The 22290-nt window shown below is 47.0% G+C and overlaps 1 protein-coding gene across 1 annotated transcript in view; it reads left to right on the top strand.

Annotated features, from left to right (window-relative positions):
- DNAH8 (dynein axonemal heavy chain 8) overlaps positions 1 to 22290 on the top strand; it is a 598059-nt gene that overhangs the window by 21298 nt on the left and 554471 nt on the right. The window contains exons 2-5 of the mRNA XM_048843472.2: positions 1292 to 1677; positions 10423 to 10557; positions 17065 to 17149; positions 17677 to 17825. Coding sequence (XP_048699429.2) covers positions 1300 to 1677; positions 10423 to 10557; positions 17065 to 17149; positions 17677 to 17825 — 747 coding nt within the window. The 5' untranslated portion in view covers positions 1292 to 1299. The remainder of the gene's footprint in view (positions 1 to 1291; positions 1678 to 10422; positions 10558 to 17064; positions 17150 to 17676; positions 17826 to 22290) is intronic.

Raw genomic sequence — 22290 nt, forward strand, 5'->3', positions numbered from 1 at the left:
ATTTGCAGATGCAGTTACATGTCTTGCAAGTGTAGTCTTACTGAGAGAAGGGTTTGAGGCATTGACCTTAACACATGCTCTCTTCTTCTGCAAAGACCTTACACACTACTCCTCAAAAGTGGACATGGCCTCATATTACAGACCTCTCCATATGGATCTGTCCAGAGCAACTTGTTAACCAGGTTTTAATGTCTATGTTGCATACTTTGAGGCATAGGTGCTGACTCTGTCGATGCTCTGGGGCTGGAGCACCCAAGGGAAATGGTGGGTGCTCTGCACCCACCGGCAGCTCTCCACCCTGCCTCCCCAGCTCACCTCTGCTTCCACTCTGCCTCCTCCCCTGAGTGTGCTGCCGCGTCCTGCTTCTCCTCCCTCCCAGCGCTTGCGCTGCGAAACAGGTGTTTAACGTGGCAAGCAGTGGGAGGAGGAGGAGGAACACTGCACACTTGGGGAAGAGGCGGGGGCAGGGATTTGTGGAGGGGTTGAATAGGGTCGGGGGGGGGGAGTCGGGGCGGGCCTGAAGGTGGGGCTGAGGGCAGGGGGACATGAGAACCCACCGGCGCCAACGAAAGTTGGTGCCTGTGCTTTGAGGTTGGCCTTCAGTTGTCTTTGTATCTGAGGATTGATTGACCTTTAGAGTGGGTTCCCATGCTCAGTTGGCTATAGAACACTGCTTTTGGTATATGGGAAAGTCTCCATGCAGACCAAACATCCTGACCCAGCAAAGCTGAGCACTGATGAGTGTATTCTTGATGCCAGGGGTTTGGCACCTCTCAAGGATTTAAGTGCTGGGGATCCTGTTCTGCTTCTTGATGTTGCAGATGGATCTTAAGCAGCAAAGGTGCCTTTAATTTACAAATTAAAGTAACCAATATAAATTTTAAAAAGCTTCTTTAATTTTTTTAAAAAATGATTGATTTTATTCACCCTGATATTTACAGGTAATTTGATATTGGGTAGAATAAAAGGCTATAATATATTTTAATCAATTCCAAATTGTTTAAAATATATGGTAAAACATTACTGAAAAATAAATATAAATAATTGGAAAATACTTTTTAAAATTGTCAATAATCAGATTCATGTAATGTTTGTGTTAAAAAAATTTATATAAGTTCCATAATATGTTATCTTTAACAACTTTGAGAGAACTTGACAGAAATATTAGGATTGTGTATTTGGTAAATGAGTTTAGAGGTCTACTACCTTTTTTTCCTACTCTCACTTGAGGATATAATTAAAGGCGTTTCTAAAGCATTGTTACAATAAGTGAATTGTTTGTAAATTGCAGGCTTCAAGATGGAGGAGGTGCCAGGGGATCAGATGGAAAGCCCAGACACTAGAGAGGAAGCTGGGCCCAGCCCCGCTCCGCCAGAGGAAGCTGGGCCCGGCCCCGCTCCGCCAGAGGAAGCTGGGCCCGGCCCCGCTCCGCCAGAGGAAGCTGGGCCCGGCCCCGCTCCGCCAGAGGAAGCTGGGCCCGGCTCTGCTCCGCCAGAGGAAGCTGGGCCCGGCCCCGCTCCGCCAGAGAAAGCTGGGCCTGGCCCTGTTCGACAAGTGGCATCTCTCCGTCCTCCCCTAGAGTCGTTTAGCCCTTCTCTGGGTAACCGCAGGATGTCTAAATTTCGTCGGAGTACTAGTGGAGTTCAATCCCTACAAGAAACTTTAAAAGAAAAACAGGTTTAGTATCAACTATTACAACTATAACAATGTAGTTTTCTCTCTCAATGTTCTGTTTCTTTTCTCAATTTATTATATCAATTTTTTTTAGGAAGATCTGCCTATTAGAATGTGGCTGACTTTTTCTTGAAATAGTTTTTTGCAATATTTTCTTTTTTAATTTTAAAGTAATGAATAAAAAAGTGCAAAAAACATTCACAAATAACATATACAGATATATAGTTGCAGTCAAGCTATATTTGACTTTGGTCCTGCAAATATTGATGCATGTGTTTAACTTTATGTACTGTTAGTAATCCCACTGAAGTTACTGGTAAGTGATCTTTCTTTTTTTGTATTGGGACAACAATAATTGAAGTAGTGAATTATGGAAGGAGTGTACTAGTCAAAATATAACACACATATCGTAAAATATTCCGGGAGGTAGTTGTGGAGTATACTGTCCATTTAAGGGACACTCTGTAGCTTACAGCCAAGAACAGCCAGGCTGCAGCGAAGGAATATCCTCCATCACTCTTGGGGCTGGGCAAAATAAACAGGAAAAGGAAGGGAGATGGAATCAGAAGCCACACTGAATTATAGGTTGCAGTCCCCCTCAGCACTAGGGCACTATGATGGGGGCCCTAGAGATTTTGGTTTTCTGATTGTAAGTTGGTTGCTCTGACTTTATGTTCTGAGGACTTAAGAACTTCGTTAAACTCCTCCTTCTTTGGCCTGATACCTAAAGAAAAAGGAGAAATCCTGCCTGCTTCCTAGAATAATAAGAGAGAACTGGGGACTCTGCTGCTGGGGTTGGTTTGGAGGCCTTCTAAAAAGGGGATGTGATTATTTTTGTTGTTGTTATTAGTTTGGTTTTGGCCTTCACCATCTTGGATCTTCTACATGTAGCCTAGCTGACAGGATCTCTTGGGAGCCCCCTTCCTCTTAGAAGGGTCATGAATGGGAATCTCCAATTATTCCTGCAACAACAACAAACAGAGCAACAGAAACCGCTAGTTCCAGGAAGCACAGGTGGCTGCCCAGCAGCACCTAAAGGAAGCACAGGTAGCAGAGAGGAAACACCAATTTCAGGAAGCATGGCTGGTGGCTCAATAGGAGATGCAGATAGCCACCCAGAAATAACAACAGGATATGGTACATGCCAATCAGGAGTGGAACCACCAGTTTCAGTCAGACATGGCTAGACTGCTCACCCCGCGGTCTGCAGGGGGAAGGGACAACCCTGGGAGGAGAAACTAGCTGTAGCATACATCTGAGCCTCACCCTGACCAAGCTGAGAGATGGTGATGGTAACCTAGAAGCCTATTTGACCATTGTTGAATGGGTTGATACCCCAGAGGTTCTGCGAGAGAAATACCTAAGTGGTACAGCTGTCCCCGTACATCACCAGGAGGCACAGGTAGCCTACTGCATGCTGAGTGAGGATTAAGCAGGGTCTTATACTGCACTAAAGATGGCTATAATGGATTGGTTCAACCTTTCCCCAGAGGTATGTCAGTGGAGATACTGGGGCTGAGGCATTTTCCACAAAAGCATTCCCATGTTTTGTGGCCCAATGATTCTAGTATCTGGCCTCTTGGTGGCTGGTTCCAGAGACCCAAGTCTGTGGGGGAATTAATGAACCAATATTTGAACATCCTCCCAGATGTGGTGCAAGCCTGGGTCCAGTGCTTCCAGCTGCCATCTGTAGCAGTGTCTGTGGAAATCACTGAGATGTTCCTGGAGGCCACAGCATCTAGGAAGGAAAGTCCAGTCTCATGATGGCCTGCCTCGCTAGGAATGGTGGCAGGAGACAACACAGCTAGTGCCCAGCGACATCTGCCACCACAGCCCCAACCAGGACCGTAATTTTATTAAGTTCACAATCTTTACTGCTCCGTCTAACACTTAGGAAAGTTCTTCTGGCCATGTTTGTTTTGTTCTTTGACCTTGCTTACAAAATCCTTCACCTTGCCAATCATGGAGGCAGTCCCGTCTGTGCCAAACACTAAGACAGTTTTTCCAGTGTAATTCTCCCTCCTCAAGGTAGGCCACTGACACTCTGAAGATTTTTTCCCACATCGTGTGATGTGGCAGTTGTCTACAAAATAAAAAAAATTCTTTTATATAATTTCCATCAATACCTGACATTAGCCAAGAGTTGAGTATGACTTCTGATATCTGTTGATTCATCAAGATGCAGTGCAGATTTTCTGCTTGATTTGATTTTTTTTATCAGACCACAGTCTCAATGTCAGCTAATGTCATCAATGCAGTGGCTTATCATATTATCTGAAAGGGAAACTTTTGCAATTTCATTGACTGCATTTTCACCTAACATTGTTCTCACCATTTCTTTGCATGCTGGTGAAATTAATGTTTCTGCGACTCTATGCAACTTTTTCATCTTTGCTACAAACTCAGCGACCAAGTAGCTTGGTTTCAGTGGTTTATCAGAAACTATTACACAATGTTTCATCAGATGCACTTGTTTTTCATTTTGATCCTTCAAATGCTCAAAAAAATATTTGCCTTTGTTGGCAGGGACTGATGTTTGCTAGTAAGGTGTCGATTTTACTTACTTGGCACCACAGCATGGTTTGAGAGTTTCTCCTCACACATAAGACATTGTCAAAAAGAGTAAGATGGTTCACCTATAAATGAAAATCCAAATTGCAAATAACTCTCACAATAGCACTGGTTCACCACTTTGACTTTCTTATGTTCATGTCAGCTTCATCACTGAAAGTAGATGTGGAGGTGCCAGAATCTCTTTTCCTCAAATATTTGTCCATTTTTGAGTCTTCAATTCAAAATTCACTATTGTAACTTAATGGTTGATAAGAAAACACAGCTACCACATAATACCATGTGAACAGCAAGGTCATTTGAGCGTAGTGTGTGTAATGTCTGTCTCACATGTACACTGAAGAGGAACAGCACAAAACGCAATTTGGTTATGACACTAATTAAAATAAAGAAACTTTTCTCCACACAAGTGACTTTTCCAAAATTCTGTGGCACACATGTTCATGCTTGATAGCACACCGATGTGCCGTGGCACACCAATTGGGAAACACTGCTTTAAGGGACAGTCTGGCTCTTACAGACAAATCAGCCTGGGTGCATTCAAGGAGCATCCTGCCTCCTCTTGGAGCTGGGCTATATAAAAAGGAAAAGGAAGCTGAGTAAGGGAGCGGGGACAAGAAGCAATGGTGGTAGCTACAGGTTGTGGGCTCACTCAGACACCAGGACACTAGCTTGACCTAGACCTTCAGAGACTTGTTTTTTGACTGAGGACTGGTTTACAGAATAGGATAATGTGCTTTACAGGAGTGTGATTTCTAAACCACACTAACGTGTTGTGCATTAATTGGTCTGATTAGATCCTGAATAGATCCTGCTAGTACCCTTTAATTTAGTACTGTTTGAAACAATAGTATGTTAAAGTGCAGTAGGGAACCTTGAGTGCACACCAGCAGGGTCTACAAGAACTAATAAATAGGGAACATGTTAGTGAGCTTTAGAAATCACACCCCCCGTACAGCGCATTAACTCACTGTGTAGATAAGTCCTAAGTTTGGTTGTTCTGAGGTAAGGGCCTTAGGAATTTGGTTAAGCTGCTCCTTCACTGACATGATGCCTAAAGAAAAGGGAGAAAGCCAGCCTGCCTCTTGCAACAATAAGAAAACTAGGAACTCTGCAAGCTGGGGTTGGTTTGGAGGCCTTCTTAAAGGGGACATGATTTTTTTTTTTGTTGGTTTGGTTTTGCTCTTTCCCTTCTTGGATCCTGTATACAGATATTCTGTGTTTGCTTATCCTTGACATTCCCTCAGAGTTGACTTGTATATTTCAATGGTTATTTTTATTTTGTTCTCCAAGTAGTGTCACTGTAGGTACTCCACTTCAGGTGCGCATGCATCCCCGTGTGCCTTTGATTGGAGATTTTCTGTGGTTCCCATTTGGGCCCATGCATACACTTTACACATCCTCAGGCCCTGCACCAAGGATATATAGAGCTGCATGGGTGAACTACCCTTAATTCCTTCTCAAATGCCTTTGGCCTGAGTTGGGAAGTTGAGCGTATCCGCTTCATTTAGATATAGGCAGTTAGCTAAACATAGTTTTCTTAGTTGTTTTCTTAGCTCAATTTAGTTATAGTATTTACTTTGCGGGTTTGTTTGTTTCCCTGCCTGAAGAATTCTGGACTTTGATGCTTCTGGGTTATGCTGGGATCCCCAGGTTTTAAGCACTGTCTTTCCTACTGGAAAGCTATCCTGGTCAGTGGTGGACACCCATATACCAACCAAGTGTAAGATTTCCTCCTTCAAGAGAAGATCTTGTAAAAACTGGGACCATAACATTTAAATCTGTTAATGGTGAAACAAACCATAAGTCCAGTCTCCAACTCAGGTTCTGAGAACCCCACTGTGGACTGGCCTCTGAGCACACTTAGTGCCCTATGTGTGGGTCCTGATCACCGAAAGCCTTCAGCTTCAGGTACCCCATCTGTCTCTGGGTCTCAGTCACCAAAAACATTGAGGGATACAGCGGAACCAAGAGTAAGACTGTGGGTAATGACAAGAGGAGCAGGAGTGGTTGGTCTCTTATTAAGAAGTCTTGGTCACCGACTCAAAAGAATGTTCTGGAGACCTCAGGTCCTAGTAGGAGTGCTACTGAGTGCTAGTCTAGGTGGTTCTGGTACTGTGAGACTGTCGAAGGCTTCCTATAAGAGTCACTCTTCCACTAAATTGAATTTAGTACCAAAGACTTTGCTGGCATCAGGTGGTCATGTCCATTCTGGTAGACATTTCACTTCGAAGAAGTCTGAACTATCCGACTTTTCTATACCTTTGATACCAACACTGGTATCCCATACTGCTACATCAGTACCACCTGAGTCTGACTTCGGATGTACTCATTCAAAACATTCAGTGTCCACAGCACTGACATTTTTTGGACAGATCTGTGATTTGGTACTGATGCTGGCCTCCACAGGATACTCGTGGAGGAATTCTGCACCACTGTGCAAGTGCAGAATTAATATCCCCCACAGATTTTACTCTTTCCCCACAGGTAAATTGAATCACATGCCCCTCCTGGGCTGTAGTCCAGGGATATGGCGTCTGATTCAGGCGTCAGGCGCAGCTGGGGGAGATGCATCCAGGGAGGGGCAAGGCTGGGAACAACCTGGCTGGTGGCTCCCACCATGTGGTGGGCTCCAACAGATAGTTGCACTGAGCTGTGGGAGGGATGGGGACAGCACATCCCCTTCCACTGCACAGGCTGCTCCCAGGGCCAGGTCAGACCCACTTCCAGGAACCTCCCCCGACTGCAGGAAGCTCTGCACCTCCCTATCCCCACATCCTGCCCCCATTGCTCCCCAGCAGTAGACAGAGGGGTCACTGTTTGGGGAGTTGCCCCCTCTGTCTGCCCAAACCCCGTGAATCTGGACCCCACCCCAAATCCCCCCTGATGAGCCCAATCCTCTGCATCCAGACCCCTCACACACCCAGACTCCCCTGCTGAGCCTCAACCCTCTGCACCTAGAACACCCCACTGAGCCCTCTGTATCTGGACCCCCATCCCACTGAGCCCCACACCACCAAGGCCTACTCCCCCAGCACCTGGAGCCCTCTGCTGAGCCCCCTGCACTCAGACCCCTGTGAGCCCAATGCTCCCCCACACCCAGACCGCTCCCTGCCAAGATCCAACCATTTTCTCCTTCACCCTCTGCAGAGTCCCATTCCCCCTGCACCCAGAATCCCCCAATGAGCCCCTGTGCATCCAGATCCCACCCGCCCCTAGACCCACCACTGAACCACCCGCAAGGGCTGACAAGGAGGTAACAGCTCACATAAACATTTCCTTGTCATCCATTACCAGGTTGTTACGCCTTCACCAGCTTTCATGGCAGATGAATTTAGACAGTTTCTGGAGCTGTTGAAGTACATCACAGATATGCTTCCAATTCCTTTAGAGAAGCTCCAGGACTCTCCTCATAAGCCCCTGGACGTTTTACATACTTCAGCATCTGCACATGTGGCTTTTCCTGTGAATGGGGCTTCATTAGAGCCTACTACGACCATCTTTGTCATGGACTCAGTTAATGAGCATAGTAGACAATACCATATGAAGTCTACCCCTTACAACAAAAACCAGAAGTGACTGTTTCTTTGGCTGCAAGAGTTACTTGGGGTCTAAATTAGGTGTTACCACTTAAGAAAGAGATCTTGGAGTCATTGTGGATAGTTCTCTGAAAACATCCACTCAGTGTACAGCAGCAGTCAGAAAAGCGAACAGAATGTTGGGAATCATTAAGAAAGGGATAGATAATAAAGCAGAAAATATCATATTGCCGCTATATAAATCCATGGTATGCCCTATCTTGAATACTGCATGCAGATGTGGTCGCCCCAGCTCAAAAAAGATATATTGGAATTGGAAAAGGTTCAGAAAAGGGCAACAAAAATGATTAGGGATATGGAGGAGAGATTAATAAGACTGGGAGTTTTCAGCTTGGAAAAGAGATGACTAAGGGGGGATATGATAGAGGTATATAAAATTATGACTGGTGTGGAGAAAGTAAATAAGGAAGTTTATTTACACAAGAACTCGGGGTCCCCAAATAAGATTAATAGGCAGCAGGTTTAAAATAAAAGGAAGTATTTCTTCACACAACGCACAGTCAACCTGTGGAACTCTTTGCCAGGAGATGTTGTGAAGGCCAAAACTATAACAGGGTTCAAAAAAGAACTAGGTAAATTCATGGAGAATAGGTCCATTAATGGCTATTAGCCAGGATGGGCGGGGATTGTGTCCCTAGCCTCTGTTTACCAGAAGTTAGGAATGAGCGACAGGGAATTGATCACTTGATGATTACCTGTTGATTCCCTCTGGGGCACCTGGCATTGGCCACTGTTGGAAGACAGGATACTGGGCTCGATGGACCTTTTGGGCCATTCTTATGTTCTTATTAAAACAGCTTTCTTGGTGGCCATCACTTCGGCTCGGATGGTTTGAGGCCTGCTGACTTTAATGATGGATTCCCCCCTTTACAGTCTTTTGAAAGGACAAAGTCTTGTTACATCCACATCCTAAATTTCAACCTAAAGTGTCTTCTGAATTGCATATTAATCAGATTATTCATCTCTCAGCTGTTTTCCTGAAATCATATCAGACTAGGCAGGAAGCTGCATTCCATACCTTAAATGTCAGAAGGGTATTATCCTTCTATATGGACAGAACCAAACCATTCTGAAAGTCTCCCAGGTTGGTTTTTTTCAATTGCAGACAGATGCAAAGGATCCACAGTCTCCTCCCAAAGAGTCTTAAGGTGGATTTCTGGGTGTATTGTCTCATGTTATGAATCTGCAAACATTCAGCCCCCTAGAGTGTTAGCCACAAGGTCTCAGTCTACTTCTATGACATTATTCAAGGATGTTCCAGTTGCTAAAATTTGCAGAGCTGCAACCTGGACTACAGTACATACTTTCTCCAATCACTATGCTTTGGGTAATGTCTCTAGATCAGATGCTGCAGCTGGCAATGCAGTTCTGTATTCAGTATTAGACTCTGCATCTAAGCTCCTTCCATCCTGGGGGATACTGCTCAGAAGTCACCTGAAGTGGAGCACACATAGGGACCCTATTGGAAAAAGGAGTAGAGGTTACTCACTTTGTGCATTAACTTGAATTCTTCAAGATTTGTATTCCTGTGGGTTCTCCACCATCTGCCCTCTTTCCTGGGATTCCTCTATGGGACTTTGTGGTAGAGAAGGGGTATTTGCCTGCATAGCATTCAGTATCCTTGGTACAGGACTTGAGGATATGTAGAACATACCTGTGGGCCAAACAGGTACTGCTACTGAAAATCCCTGCTCAAAGGCACATGGGGGCACACATACACCTGAAGTGGAGCACCCAGAGGGACACACATCTTGGAGAACTCCAATCAAGGGTGGCAGAACCTGCCCCAAAATATGGGGGGGAAGGCAGAGCCAGGGTCCCCCACACCTCCTCTTCTGCCAAGGCCTCGCCCCTGACCAAACCAGAAGCCGGAGTGGGCCAGGAGCCCTGGACCCTCCACCTGCCTGGGGTGGATGGGTCGAGAGCAGCCCCTGTCTTTTCCCCTCCCCACAGGCCTCCCACCCAGGGCGGGAGGGTCTGTGGCTCCCCACAGCTACCTGCAAGGCTCTTACCATGGCTGGGCTGCAGCCCCCCAGCTGGAGCTGGGTCCAGGTAAGAGCCACATGTGGCGCGTGGGCAGCTGTGGGAGCCGCGGACCCTCCTGCCCTGGGAAGGACATCCGGGGGACAGGGACATGGGCCGGGGGCTGCTCTCAACCCCCTCAACCTGGGCAGGTGGAGGGTCCGCGGCATGGCGACTCACAGCTGCCCAGGCTCCCTGGTCCAGCTCCAGCTGCTGGCCTGTCCAGGGTCGGGGGGAGGCCTCAGGGAAGAAGAGGGGTGGGCCCCTTCCAAAAAGTGGGTGGGCCAAGCCTGTCCACTTTCAAAAAGTGGGAGAGCCATGGCCCTCTGCCCACCCACCCCCTATTCTAGCACCACTGACTCGAGTTGCTGCACAAGCTGAGTAACCTCCCCTTCTTTTAACCTATGAAAATATAGTTTATTTTTAAGGAGTAATTAGGGGAGTTTCACATAAACAGCAAACTATAATATTAGTTTCATGTTATGGGTCAGGTTAACAAATAATTTTGCAAACACTGCAGTTTTTAGTTTTTTTCAACTTTTTTTTTATGTTTTAGGCACGATATAGAGATGCAAGGGAAGGTCGAAAAATGAAAATAGGTGCTTCATATAGATACATATTTGAAGTCCTAGGGGACAAACTTGGTTTAGATGCAACAACTGTGGAAGATATGATCTTGGATGGCCCTTCAGTAAGTCTGATTTAAACATTTTGTTTGTTTGTTATTGTTAATGTAGTTATATGTTGTTACCTAATTTATAAGTAACTTTTTTTTCTTCGAGTGCTTGCTCATGTTGATTCCATTCTAGGTATGCACACACCCATGTGTGCAGCTGTCTGAGATTTTTACCTTAGTGGTACCTGTAGGGCCAGCTGTGGCACCCTCTGGAGTGCTGTGCTCATGCCAAGGTATGTCAGGTACTGCAGGCCCTAGGCCCTCTCAGTTCCTTCTTACCTCCCATGGTGGTCAGTTGACGTTCCTTTCTTGCTTAGCAAGAACTAGTAGTTTCTACCATTCTGAACTTCGTGCCTTAAGGCTGTTGTATATAGTTCACCAGATCCCCTCGGCGCTACTCTCCGGCATGGGATTGATGCTCCCCTTACTATTACCGGCACTGCTCACTATCTCAACGGTCATCCTCTAGGCATCAGTCCCAATCACTGGCACAGTGGGAACATTCCCCATCCCAGTACTGGTCTCCCCAGCACTGGTCGCATTGGTACCGCTCTCCACGCTACAGTTACCAGTCAGTTATGCCTAGGCAACAGTCACTGGTAGCCATGACCAGGAAACAAAAACAGGCATTGACGGCTCCTCCCGGGTCACCAGAAGGTGGTTCCTCCGGTATGGAGGGCCAGTTTAGCCCATCGCCAACACTTACTGGCGTGATTGGGCGCTGGAGCCTGCTCCCTCATCTGCGGCACCACAATGGCAACACGTCCAGTGGCCAGCGCAGTGGCCTTATAGAAGCACGTGAGGTGTACCAGTTGTGACGATGCCTCCTTCGCAGCACTCCTTGGTCGCCATGATGGAGCATTGGGCAGTGACCCCACCAGCACTGGGCCCAGTACCGGAAGCCTGTTCTGAGGTCGGAGTGGAGGAACCTGTGCTGGCTGCAAAACCTCTTTCTCCAATGGTGGTCGAAACCCTAGCACCCCCAATGGTGGTCCAGTTTTCCTTGTCATCCCCAGACGAGGTGATCACGGGACCTTCCAGAGCTAACTGGCCGGATGACTTTATGGAACATCAAACCCTTCTCTGGTGTGTGGCCGAGAACTTGGGGCTTGAGGTACAGGAGATGGCAGAGCAGGAGGACATCCTCTTCATCCTCTCGGCCTTTACGCCCGCCTTGGTCACCCTGCCTGTACATGAGGAGGTCCTCAAGATAGCCACGACCTTTTGGCAGACCCCTCCTTCATCCCACCCACCTTGAAATGGGCTGAGAAAAAGTACTTTGTGCCAGTCAAAGGTTTTGAATACCTTTATACCCACCTGCCCCCGGGCTTGCTGGTTGATTCTGTGGCCAATGAAAAAGACAAGCAGGTTCTTACCTCCTCAACTCTGAAAAACAAAGAGGCTAAGAAACTCAATTTATTTGGGAGAAAAATTTATTCAGTCACTAGCCTGCAATTTTGGGTGGTGAACCAACAGGCCCTGGGGGCCAGTACAATTTTAATCTCTGGGACAGTCTCAACAAGTTCCAGGAATCCGTCCCTTGGGTTTGGCCCAAGAGTTTGGCACTCTGGTGGAGGAGGGTACTGCGGTGGTGAGATGTTCCCTGCAGACAGCATGGGACATACAGACTCAATGGCAAGGGTGGTTGCAACAGTGGTGATCATGTGATCCAGCTCCTGGCTCCAGGCAGCGGGCCTCTCCCAGGAGATGCAGGCCTCAGTCCAGGACCTCCCTTTTGATGGAGTTGGTCTGTTCTCGGATCAGACAGATGCCAGGCTGCAAGGTTGAAGGACAGTAGGGCTACCCTTCGCTCATTGGGCATGCACACACTGCAATCAGCCAGAAAACCCTTTCGGCCTCACCGCCGCCACCAAGAACCTTATAACCTTGTCAGGGATCTGCAAGAAGAAGGGATACCAGTTTTGATCATTGTCACCCTTCTTCCTCCCGATTTCCAGCCCATCCTGGGGCCACCAAACACCCAGGGGGCCAGAAGCAATCATTTTGAGGGTGTGCCTGAGAGCAATGCTGTAGCAAGGTGGTGTGGCTCCCCGCCACTCCGGAGAGGGTCGAGTGCCTCCAGACACCAGAGTGGGCGGACCCAGGAAGCTCTGAGCCCACCCCTCAGAGGGACAGGAGGCGACCTGGAAGTAGAAAGGCACGACCCGGAAGTATAAATGTGGGCCCTCAGAGCTCACTCGAGGACCAGCCGCAGCCAGCTTAGCCTGTGACTGGGAAAACCCCGCAGCCCCAGGTCCATGCCAAGACTGGCCTGACCTGCCCTGCACCCGTTATCCAGGGGAGTTACCGGACCTGCTGCCTGCCCATTACCCCGAGGAACCCATGGTGCTGGACCCCCCAGAGAACACCGCCGTGACCCAGGTACCAGAAGGAGGGGAGTTAGGAAGCAGCCCGCGGACAGCTGACCCTAGTCTGGCTATAATTCTGCCAGAACCCATGTCAGTGTGTTGCGGTCAGGATCCTCACTGACCCAGCAGTGGGTCATTCGCCGCTGCTAGGGTCCTGGGCTGGGACGCAGTGGAGTGGGTGGGCCTGCCTCCCCCCTGCCACCCAACTCGTGGGTGGCAGTCTCCCCCTCTTCCAGGTCCTTGGAGGCCTGGGCTAATTCACACATGCTGAGTTGCTCAGCCCTGCCTGAGGGCCTGAGCTATTGACTCTTCGTTGCCCCGCCCTGACCCAGGGCCTGGACTTGTTACCACTGAACTATTTGCTCAGCCCCTGCTTGAGGGCCTGAGCTACTGACTATTTGTTTCCCCTCCTTGACTCAGGGCCCGGGCCTACAGTGCTCATTCCAGTTACCGCAAGGGCTGTTGAGGGAGACTCCAGTGGCCGGAAAAATTCCCCAAAGTCAACTGTGTGTAGCAAGCCAGTGTGGCTCCCCGCCGCCCCGCAGAGGGTTGAGCCCCGGCCTAGCCCCTTTACAGATGTCCTAGTCAGTCGACTGGATCCTGCCCATCTTTTCCTCAACTGCCTCTCCCCCTTCTGCTCGGCCTGGTCACGGGTTATGTTGGACTGCTGGGTCCTGGATATAGTAGCTTGGGCTATATCCTGCAGTTCTTTACCACCCCTTCTTCCTGCCCTCCCCCCCATTTTCCCTTCCCTCTTCAGGGACCCTTCTCATGAGCAACTCCTTGTTCAGGAAATAGAGAAGCTCCTGGGCTTGGGAGCTGTGGAGGAGGTTCCTCAGGACATGGAAGGAGGAGGATTCTACTCCCGCTGCTTCCTAATCCCAAATGCCAGAGGGGGCCTCAGACCCATCCAGGACCTGCATGGCTTCAACAAGTCTCTCAAGAAGTTGACATTCCGCATGGTCTCCCTGGCCTGCATCATTCCTTCCCTGGATCTGGGAGACTGGCATGCCGATCTCGACTTAAAGGATGTTTACTTTCATGTCTCCATATTCCCGGGCCATAGGCGCTTCCTGCGTTTCATAGTGGCTGGGTGTCACTTCCAGTTCACAGTGCTACCCTTTGGCCTGTACTTGGCTGCCAAGTTGTTCACAAAATATGTGGCGCTGGTAGCAGCTTACCTGAGATGTTGGGGGGTCCAGATCTTCCCGTATCTCGACGATTGGTTCATCAAGGGCAGCTCTCCGGAGCAGGTGCAACACAGCCTCAGTCTGGTGTGGTCCATCTGCAATGATCTGGGTCTGTTAATAAACACAGAAAAGTCCAAGTTAATGCCAGTCTAACACATAGAGTTTATCGGAATGGTTCTTGACTCCACCTGAGTCATGTCCTTCCTTCCAGAAGCGTGCTTCCACGCCATGTCAGACTTGATTGCCCACATAAAGAGCCATCCACACACCACAGCCCACACGTGCCTGTGACTAATGGGCCACATGGCTGCCTGCATGTACGTGGTCAGCCATGCCCGAGTTCATCTATGGCCACTGCAGGCGTGGCTGGCCTCAGTCTCTATCCCCAGCAGAGTGGTCATGGACCCTGGACCGAGTGGTCATGGTGCTGAGCCACATCCTCTTGTCCTTGGATTTGTGTCTGAATCCAAAATCGGTGCTGCAGGGAGCTCCCTTCGTGACCCTGTCTCCGTTGCTTACCCTGATCTCAGATGCGATCTGACCCTTCATATCAATGTCGGGGAGCTCAGAGTGGTTCTCCTGGCCTGCCAGGCATTCTTGCCCCACCTGAAGGGCAGTGTGGTGTAGGTTTTGATGGACAATACAGCTCCTATGTATTATATCAACAGGTAGGGCGGCGCCAGGTCTTCGGCCCTGTGTTGGGAGGCACTCAGCCTCTTAGACTTTTGTGTGTGGCATGCCATTCATCTGGTGGCTGCCCACTTGCCTACAAGCAGGAACTTCCTGGCGGTTCACCTCAGTAAGACCTTGTAGTCTTGACACGAATGGTCCCTTCATCCGGAGGTGGTCAGCCTAATCTTCGGCAGGTGGGGGACTCCCCACGTGGACCTGTTTGTGTCCAGGCAGAAAAGAAAGTGTCACATGTTCTGTTCTCTGTGGGACAGGGACAAGGGCTCCCTGTTGGACGCCTTCCTGATTCCATGGTCAGGAGCACTGATGTACGCCTTCCCACTGGTAACGTTGATCCGCAAGGTACTGTGGAAGGTGAAGCAAGACAGAAGGTGAAGCAAGGTTATCCTCATAGCCCCAGTGTAGCCTTGTCAACACTGGTTTGGCATGCTGCTGGGTCTCTTGGCAGCCACCCTGTTGCAGCTACCTCTTCAGCCAGATCTGCGGTTCCAGAACCATGGCAATCTGCTGCACCCGAACCTGGCATCACTGCACTTGACTGCTTGTGTGTCTGAGTATGGACAAATGGGAGTGCTCTGCTGGTGTCTAATAGGTCCTGATGGGCAGCAGAAAACTGTCCACGAGGGCTACAAATGTGGCAAAGTGGAAGCGGTTCATGTGTTGGGCCTTTGACCGACACATTCATGTGGAAGAAGCCCCGCTGCAAGGACACCCTGGACTATTTACTGCACCTTAGGCACCAGGGTCTATCGCTATCTTTGATCAAGGTACACCTGGTGGCCATTTCGGCGTTCTACCCTCCATTTCAAGGCCGGTCGGTCTTTGCCCATCCCATGATGGCGTGCTTCCTGAAAGGTTTGGAGTGCCTTTACCTGCATGTCCGAGACCTGGTCCCCCTTTGGGAACTGAATCTTGTGCTATCGAGGCTCATGGGTCCCCCCTTCGAACCCTTGGCTTCCTGCTCCCTCTGGCTTCTCTCCTGGAAGGTCTACTTCTTGGTCGCCATAACTTTGGACTGTAGGGTATCCGAGATCAGGGCACTCATGTCAGAGACACCCTATATGGTCTTCTATAAGGACAAGGTCCAGCTGTGTCCACATGTGGCCTTTCTGCCCAAGGTCATCTCCCAATTCCAAAGCCTTATGTGACGGATGAGGAGCGCAGGCTGCATACCCTGGACGTCAGATGGCGCTGGCCTTCTACATTGATAGAACAAAGCTGTTATGTAAGTCAACACAGTCATTCGTTGCTGTCACTGACAGGATGAAAGATTGCCCAGTGTCAGCACAGAGAATCTTGTCTTGGATCATGGCCTGCATCCTCTACTGCTATGAGCTGGCAAAGGTGCTCCCGCTGGCGATCATAATGGCTCATGCGACTAGGGCGCAGGCGTCATCAGCAGCTTTCCTGGTACAGGTGCCAATCCAAGAGATCTGTTGGGCCACAACTTGGTCGTCCGTCCACACATTCACGTTGCAGTACACGCTGACCCAGCAGGCTCAAGACAATGCTGGCTTTGGCAGAGCAGTGCTGCAATCTGCAATACTGTGAACTCCGAGCCCACCTCCGTTGATTCTGCTTGTGAGTCACCTAGAATGGAATCGACATGAGCAAGCGCTCGAAGAAAAAATGGTTACCTACCTTTTGTAAATATTGTTCTTCGAGATGTGTTGCTCATGTCCGTTCCGTTGCTTGCCCTCCTGCCCTTCCGTCAGTGTTGTCGGCAAGAAGAAACAGAGAGGGCATAGGGCCAGCGGCGCCTGATATACAGCGGTATGAGCGTGGCTCTGCAGAGGACCCCACAGCCAGCCCTATGGGTACTGCTAAGGCAAAAATCTCTGATGGCCGCACATGTGGGTGCATGCACACCTAGAATGGAATGGACATGAGCAACACATCTCAAAGAACAACGATTAGGAAAGGTAGGTAACCATTTTTTCTCCATCTTGTCTACTATTTGTGTGTATTATTGAATAGTTGCTGTGGTGATTAGTGCTTTGCAAGTCATTCAATAAGTGAAATAAATTAGTTCTTGAAGATGATACTATGGCATAATTCCTGTGAAAATACCAGCAACTGAAGTTTAGGGACTAAAAAAAAAATCTATTAGGTTACCTAGTTCATCTCCCTGCCAGTGTTGGATAAAGTATTTATCATATCACCAAAACTTTGAACAGATCTCCAATTAAACGCTATATGTTCTTTTAAGACAAATAAAAATCTAGTAATTTGACAGCATTTGATTTACAGTAACTTACTTTTTGATTTAACAGTTACAGGCATTTGATAATTTTATTGCCAAAGATGGAAGTAGAACTTTGAAATTCTTATATCAAGAAGGAGAAGCACCAGGAGTAGGTACATACTATTAATTTTTAACAATATTGTTATAGGTGGGGCTTATTGCACTGCCTGTTGTTCAGGTAGTCCATTATAAATCCCTATTTGCAGTTTATAACTTTGCCCAATTTGAACATTTCAGCGCAAATGTTTAATATTGTGTATCTGCCTCAGCCTGAATTGTTTTGGAAACGATCAGTCAAAAACAGTTCAATTGTTTTTGACAATGAGGATTGTGATATATTTGCAGAGGATTGAAGTTTGTATTTAGTTACTAATAGCTTCATAAATTGTTCATGAACGTTATTAGTTTTCGCCATAGAAAAAAAAACTATTTAATGATGTAATTTCACAGTTCCTTTTAACAAATTATGTTCATACACAAGCGCTATTAAGGAAACTATCTGGGTTGTGCCTGACATGCACAAAAGGGAAAAAATAAATAAAATACTGAGTTGCAACTATTTTATTTCACTGTAATAGTTTTAAACATTTTATGATATACATACATTTTAAAATAGTAATGTGCTTAAATTTATTTTCAGAATGTGGTCGAACAATTCCAGGAGTTGTAAAAGGAACTAAAATTATGAGATTATATTTAGACACTGCACCAGACAAATTCAAAGGACTCTGTTTATTTTTTGTTCGTTATAGGAATGACATCCCTCTAAATGCAAAAAGTATACATGAGGTATTCTCATTTTTTCCTGTTGCTTATATTAGTTTTACTCAAAATAAAAATTAAAAAGTTAAGAAATTGTTAATGTTTTGCAAAGGTTCATGTTATTGCCACATTATAATTTTAGTCTTTCATATAAATTTTCCTGAGTGCTAAACTGAAGCACATACCTGTTTTACCATCCTGTTGTTGGGGGGCATTGCACAGTTTCAGTGCTCCAAATGAAGCTTCAAAGTGGCATTGTGCCTCAGGAATGTACTATGTCTTTCAGAGTTCAGGTGAAAACAGCAAATGAAACATCGTAAAGGGGGGCAGCATTGTTCTTCCCCCTGTGCTGACCATCTCTTTGCCCCCTCTGCTTTTCTTGAAGAGGTTTAAGCTATTAGCCATGTTAGTGGGATCACTGAAATCTCTGAGCTTAAAGGCTCAACAGTTTGTGTAGCCCATTGCATGCTTTACACAATTATGAAGGTACCAAACACAATCTTGCCCTTAGTAATTCATGTAGAATGCATGTTTCTGTTTTACAGTGATTTTAGTGATATATGGCCCTGATTTTCATTTACATTAAGGCCCATTTATACGGCTCTGGCTCTATTAAGGAGCCTTACTATAAATGAAAATCAGGCCTATACTTTATCTATCTATACAAATCTGTTGTGATTTCAAATTCTTAGGACAGGAAATCTGTCATTGCTCTGTTGTAGTGTACTACTATACACACTATGGAGTTACATGAGTAATAAATAGTAATAATTTTGTTCATAAAGTGATAATATTTATACTGTTAGTAAGTTTAGATTCCCAGATATCAAAAGGAATAATGCACCGGTGATGTATAAAATACATAATCTTAACATGGTTAGTAGTCTCAGTTTTGGACCCAACTGTTTTTGGGGGGAATTCCATATTTTGAGTTCATGAGGGGAAAAGGAAATTTATGGGAAGTTCTTCTAAAAATTGGTAGCTTGAAACTGCTTCAAAAATTACAATGATAAAAGTAGACGTAGTTCAGACAGATTAGTGTCAGGGTACAGATGAGATGTTCAAAGCTAGTCAATGGCACTAAGTAAATGTAATTTATTATTCTCAGACATGGTGTCTTAAATGATATATCTTCAACACATATTGTAGCATTTCCCTAACCTTCTGAATGACAGAGAAATTGCATGAATATAATCTACAACCTTTAAATTAAGTGTTTTCAGATATGTTGAATCACTAGATAATGGCTTCTTGACTACCCTATTTTGTTGGAGAGAAAGTTCAGTAACATTAGTAAGTATTCTCATTGTGTTTTTATTTTATAAATATTCAACTTTTCTTAACTAAAGTTCTGCAAGTAGTTTCCTTATGGGTGCTCCAGTCTAGGTGTGCTAGCGCGCCCTGCACCTTTGATTGGAGATTTCTTATAGTAGTGTCCACTTGGCCTGCACATGCATGCCAGTCAACTTTATGCCTCATGCCATTGTTATACAGCACAGTGTGGGGGAACTGCACTCAGTTCTTTCTCAACTGCTTCAGCCTGAGATGGAGCTCTGGCAATTGTTCCTGTTGAGATGTCCTCAACTTTGTTCTCATTTATTATTTTATTAGTTGTAGTTCTTAGTATTAGTGTAATTAATAAGCAGCAGTAGCTTTAGCTGCCTAGTTAAAAATAAATAAAATTCTCATATATAATTTAGATAGATATTAGTAGATAAGGTAGTTCTTGCCTACTGGGAGGTTATTCCTGGTTCTCCTGGTTTCAAATGCTGTCTGTCGTGCCAGGAGGCAATCCCAGTAAACAACAGGAACTCCTGCTGTGTCTGTTGCCTTGGGGAATTGCACATTGTACAGAAGTATAACTTCTGTCTTGTGCTGAAATCCAGAGCCAGAAAAAAACAGGTAGATAAAACTTTGGTTGCTGCTGATGGACAGCTCTTTACACCCAGATTCTGACCCCAGCTAAGGGACCATGCCATATGCCACTCTCCAAGCATATCTACAGCCTCCACTATATCTGAGCTGCACTCCTCTAGGGCATATAAGAGGAAGCTGCAAGGCCCCTGTCATAAGTCCTCCAAGGACCATGTTCTGGGATCACCAGGTGGAAAATGTACCTCTAAAAAGCTGAGGTTGTCGGTGTCTTCAGCCACTTCAGCACCATCCACTCTCCAGTTAGGTGCCTGTAGTGGGGCAACTGCCCCACTCTTGGAGAACAGGGATTGAAAGCAGCCAAGCTAGGCTGATTGGGGAAGCAGCCACAGCTGTGGCCAGCTCAATCTGGGCCCAGCCAGCCCTTATAAGAGGGCTGGGGGCCAGGAGCTGGAGCAGTCTCACTCTAGGCCTGGAGTGGGAAGAGCTAGCTGCCTGAGAGCAAGGTACCTGAAGTGGAGCAGTGCTGGGGAAGGGCAAAGGGAGCTGGGGAGCTCCAGGCTGGTGAACCCCCAGGCTGCAGGTCTTGGTGAAGGCCTACAAAAGGTACTGGGGCTGTAAAGAGGCAGCCCAGGGATAGGCAAAGGCAGCATCTCAACAGGAACCCCTTGCCAATGATGAGTGGTCATTACATACTGCAGTCTGCCCCAGTGAAAGGGGGCTAGATGATGACTGGCAGTAGCCACTGAGGCAAGGTGGGGATAGAGGATTGGGGGTTCCCCTGGGACGGGAGACCCAGAGTGTGGGAGTATAGCAGGGGAAGAACCCTGAGGTAAAGGGCACTGGGGTCTGGGAGGGACCCAGGGCCTGAGGCAAGACACCGGCCAGCAGAGGGCGGTCTGAGTGCTGAAAGAGCTAATTCCTAAGACAACCAGCAGGAGGCACTGCACCGGTGAGTGGTCGCTCTGCTACAGTACCCAAGAAGCTGCTGGTTTCTCAGCTACCCAGGGCATTGCTAGACTGAAAGATGGCAAAGCCATGGGCCTGGAGAGATCATCGGTATCGTTAGCAGACCAAGACGGCAAAAAAAGTGCATCCTTTGCTTCCTCAGTACCAGAGAAGCCTGCTTGGGCTCCGACTGCACTTTCCTTGGCTCATCTGAGACCCACAGTACTGTCAGTGGCCTCAGCCACCAACACCTTGGTGCAGACCACAGACTCTGTACTCACAGCATGCTCTGCATTGCAGGCATTCTGTTTCCCCTGGGACCTGGCTGTATCAGAGACTTCTGATTCCTTGCTGCTCAGCTCCGACATGCTTTCCATATCAAAGACATTGAGAACACCTGAAATGTGCCTGAAACTGATGGTTTCACCTGAAATTTCTCCAGGTGCTCCACTATTCCAGAGAGTTTGTGGAAGGGGAAAGTCTGATTCATAAGCTGCTTAATATCCTTCATTCATTCTCATCTGCCTGCATAGTTAGCTTTGCTGGTCAATGATGCCCTTCTGGACACAGTGAAGATCATCTGGCATGCTCCATCTACTATGCCTGCTACATGAAGAAAGCAGATAAGTAGTATTATGTTCCTGCAAAAGACTCAGAATTTTTATTTTCTCATCCTCCCCAAATTCCTTGGTAGTCAACACAGTTAACGAACATGGAATGCAACACCACACCAAAACCACACCCCATGAAAAAGACCATAAGCATCTAGACCTACTTGGGAGGAAATCTTATTCGTCAACCTTCTTATAATTTAGAATTGCCAATTACCAGGCACTAATGGCAAAATACAATAATGTAAATTACATCAAACTGAACTGTTTTGTTGACCACCTACGGGCAGAACATAGAGAGCAATTCCAGACAGTCATTGTGGAGGGACAACTACTTGCCGGAACATCTCTACAAGCCTCCCTTGATGCCGCTGATACTGCTGCCTGTTTGATTGCTATATTGGTAGTAATGAGAAGGGCTTCCTGGCTCCAGCTCTCCAGGCTTCCAAAAGAAGTCCAGAATATGGTGGAGGATCTCCCTTTTGATAGGTCTAAATTGTTTGTGGACAGCACAGTTGAAACATTGTGAATGTGAAACGACTCTAGAGCTACCTGGCATTTGCTTGGTATCAAAACACCTGCCTACAAGAGGAAGCTCAGCAAGTCACATATGGCTCAGAGATCCCATATTGCTTAATTCCTGAGCTTCCAGATGCCATATGAACCGCATCAAAAGAGACAGATTCCAGAGAAGGAAACCATCCACCTCTCTTTCCACTTTCAAGCAGCAATTTTGACAGGCTAGTTGAGGGCCTGAATTACCATCCTTCTCCTTACCAGCTGCACCAATTCACCTGTCTTCTTCTGTTTGATAACCATCTTTACTGCTTTAGGTGGGCTGGGGAGTTAATCACTACAGAGAAGTGGGTTTTGGAGATTTCCACAGGGAATACCATCTACTTTACTATGCTTCCACCAACAAACCCCCTATTTCATCACTCTTTAGGGACTGCTCTCACAAGAGCTTGCTTCGTCAAGAAATAGATTCTCTCCTATGCTTGGGGGCTATAGAACCAATTCTCATGCAACACAGATGAAAGGGATTTTATTCTGGGTATTTT

This window comes from Caretta caretta, chromosome 3 (genome assembly GCF_965140235.1).
Source record: "Caretta caretta isolate rCarCar2 chromosome 3, rCarCar1.hap1, whole genome shotgun sequence".
Taxonomy (NCBI): domain Eukaryota; kingdom Metazoa; phylum Chordata; order Testudines; family Cheloniidae; genus Caretta; species Caretta caretta.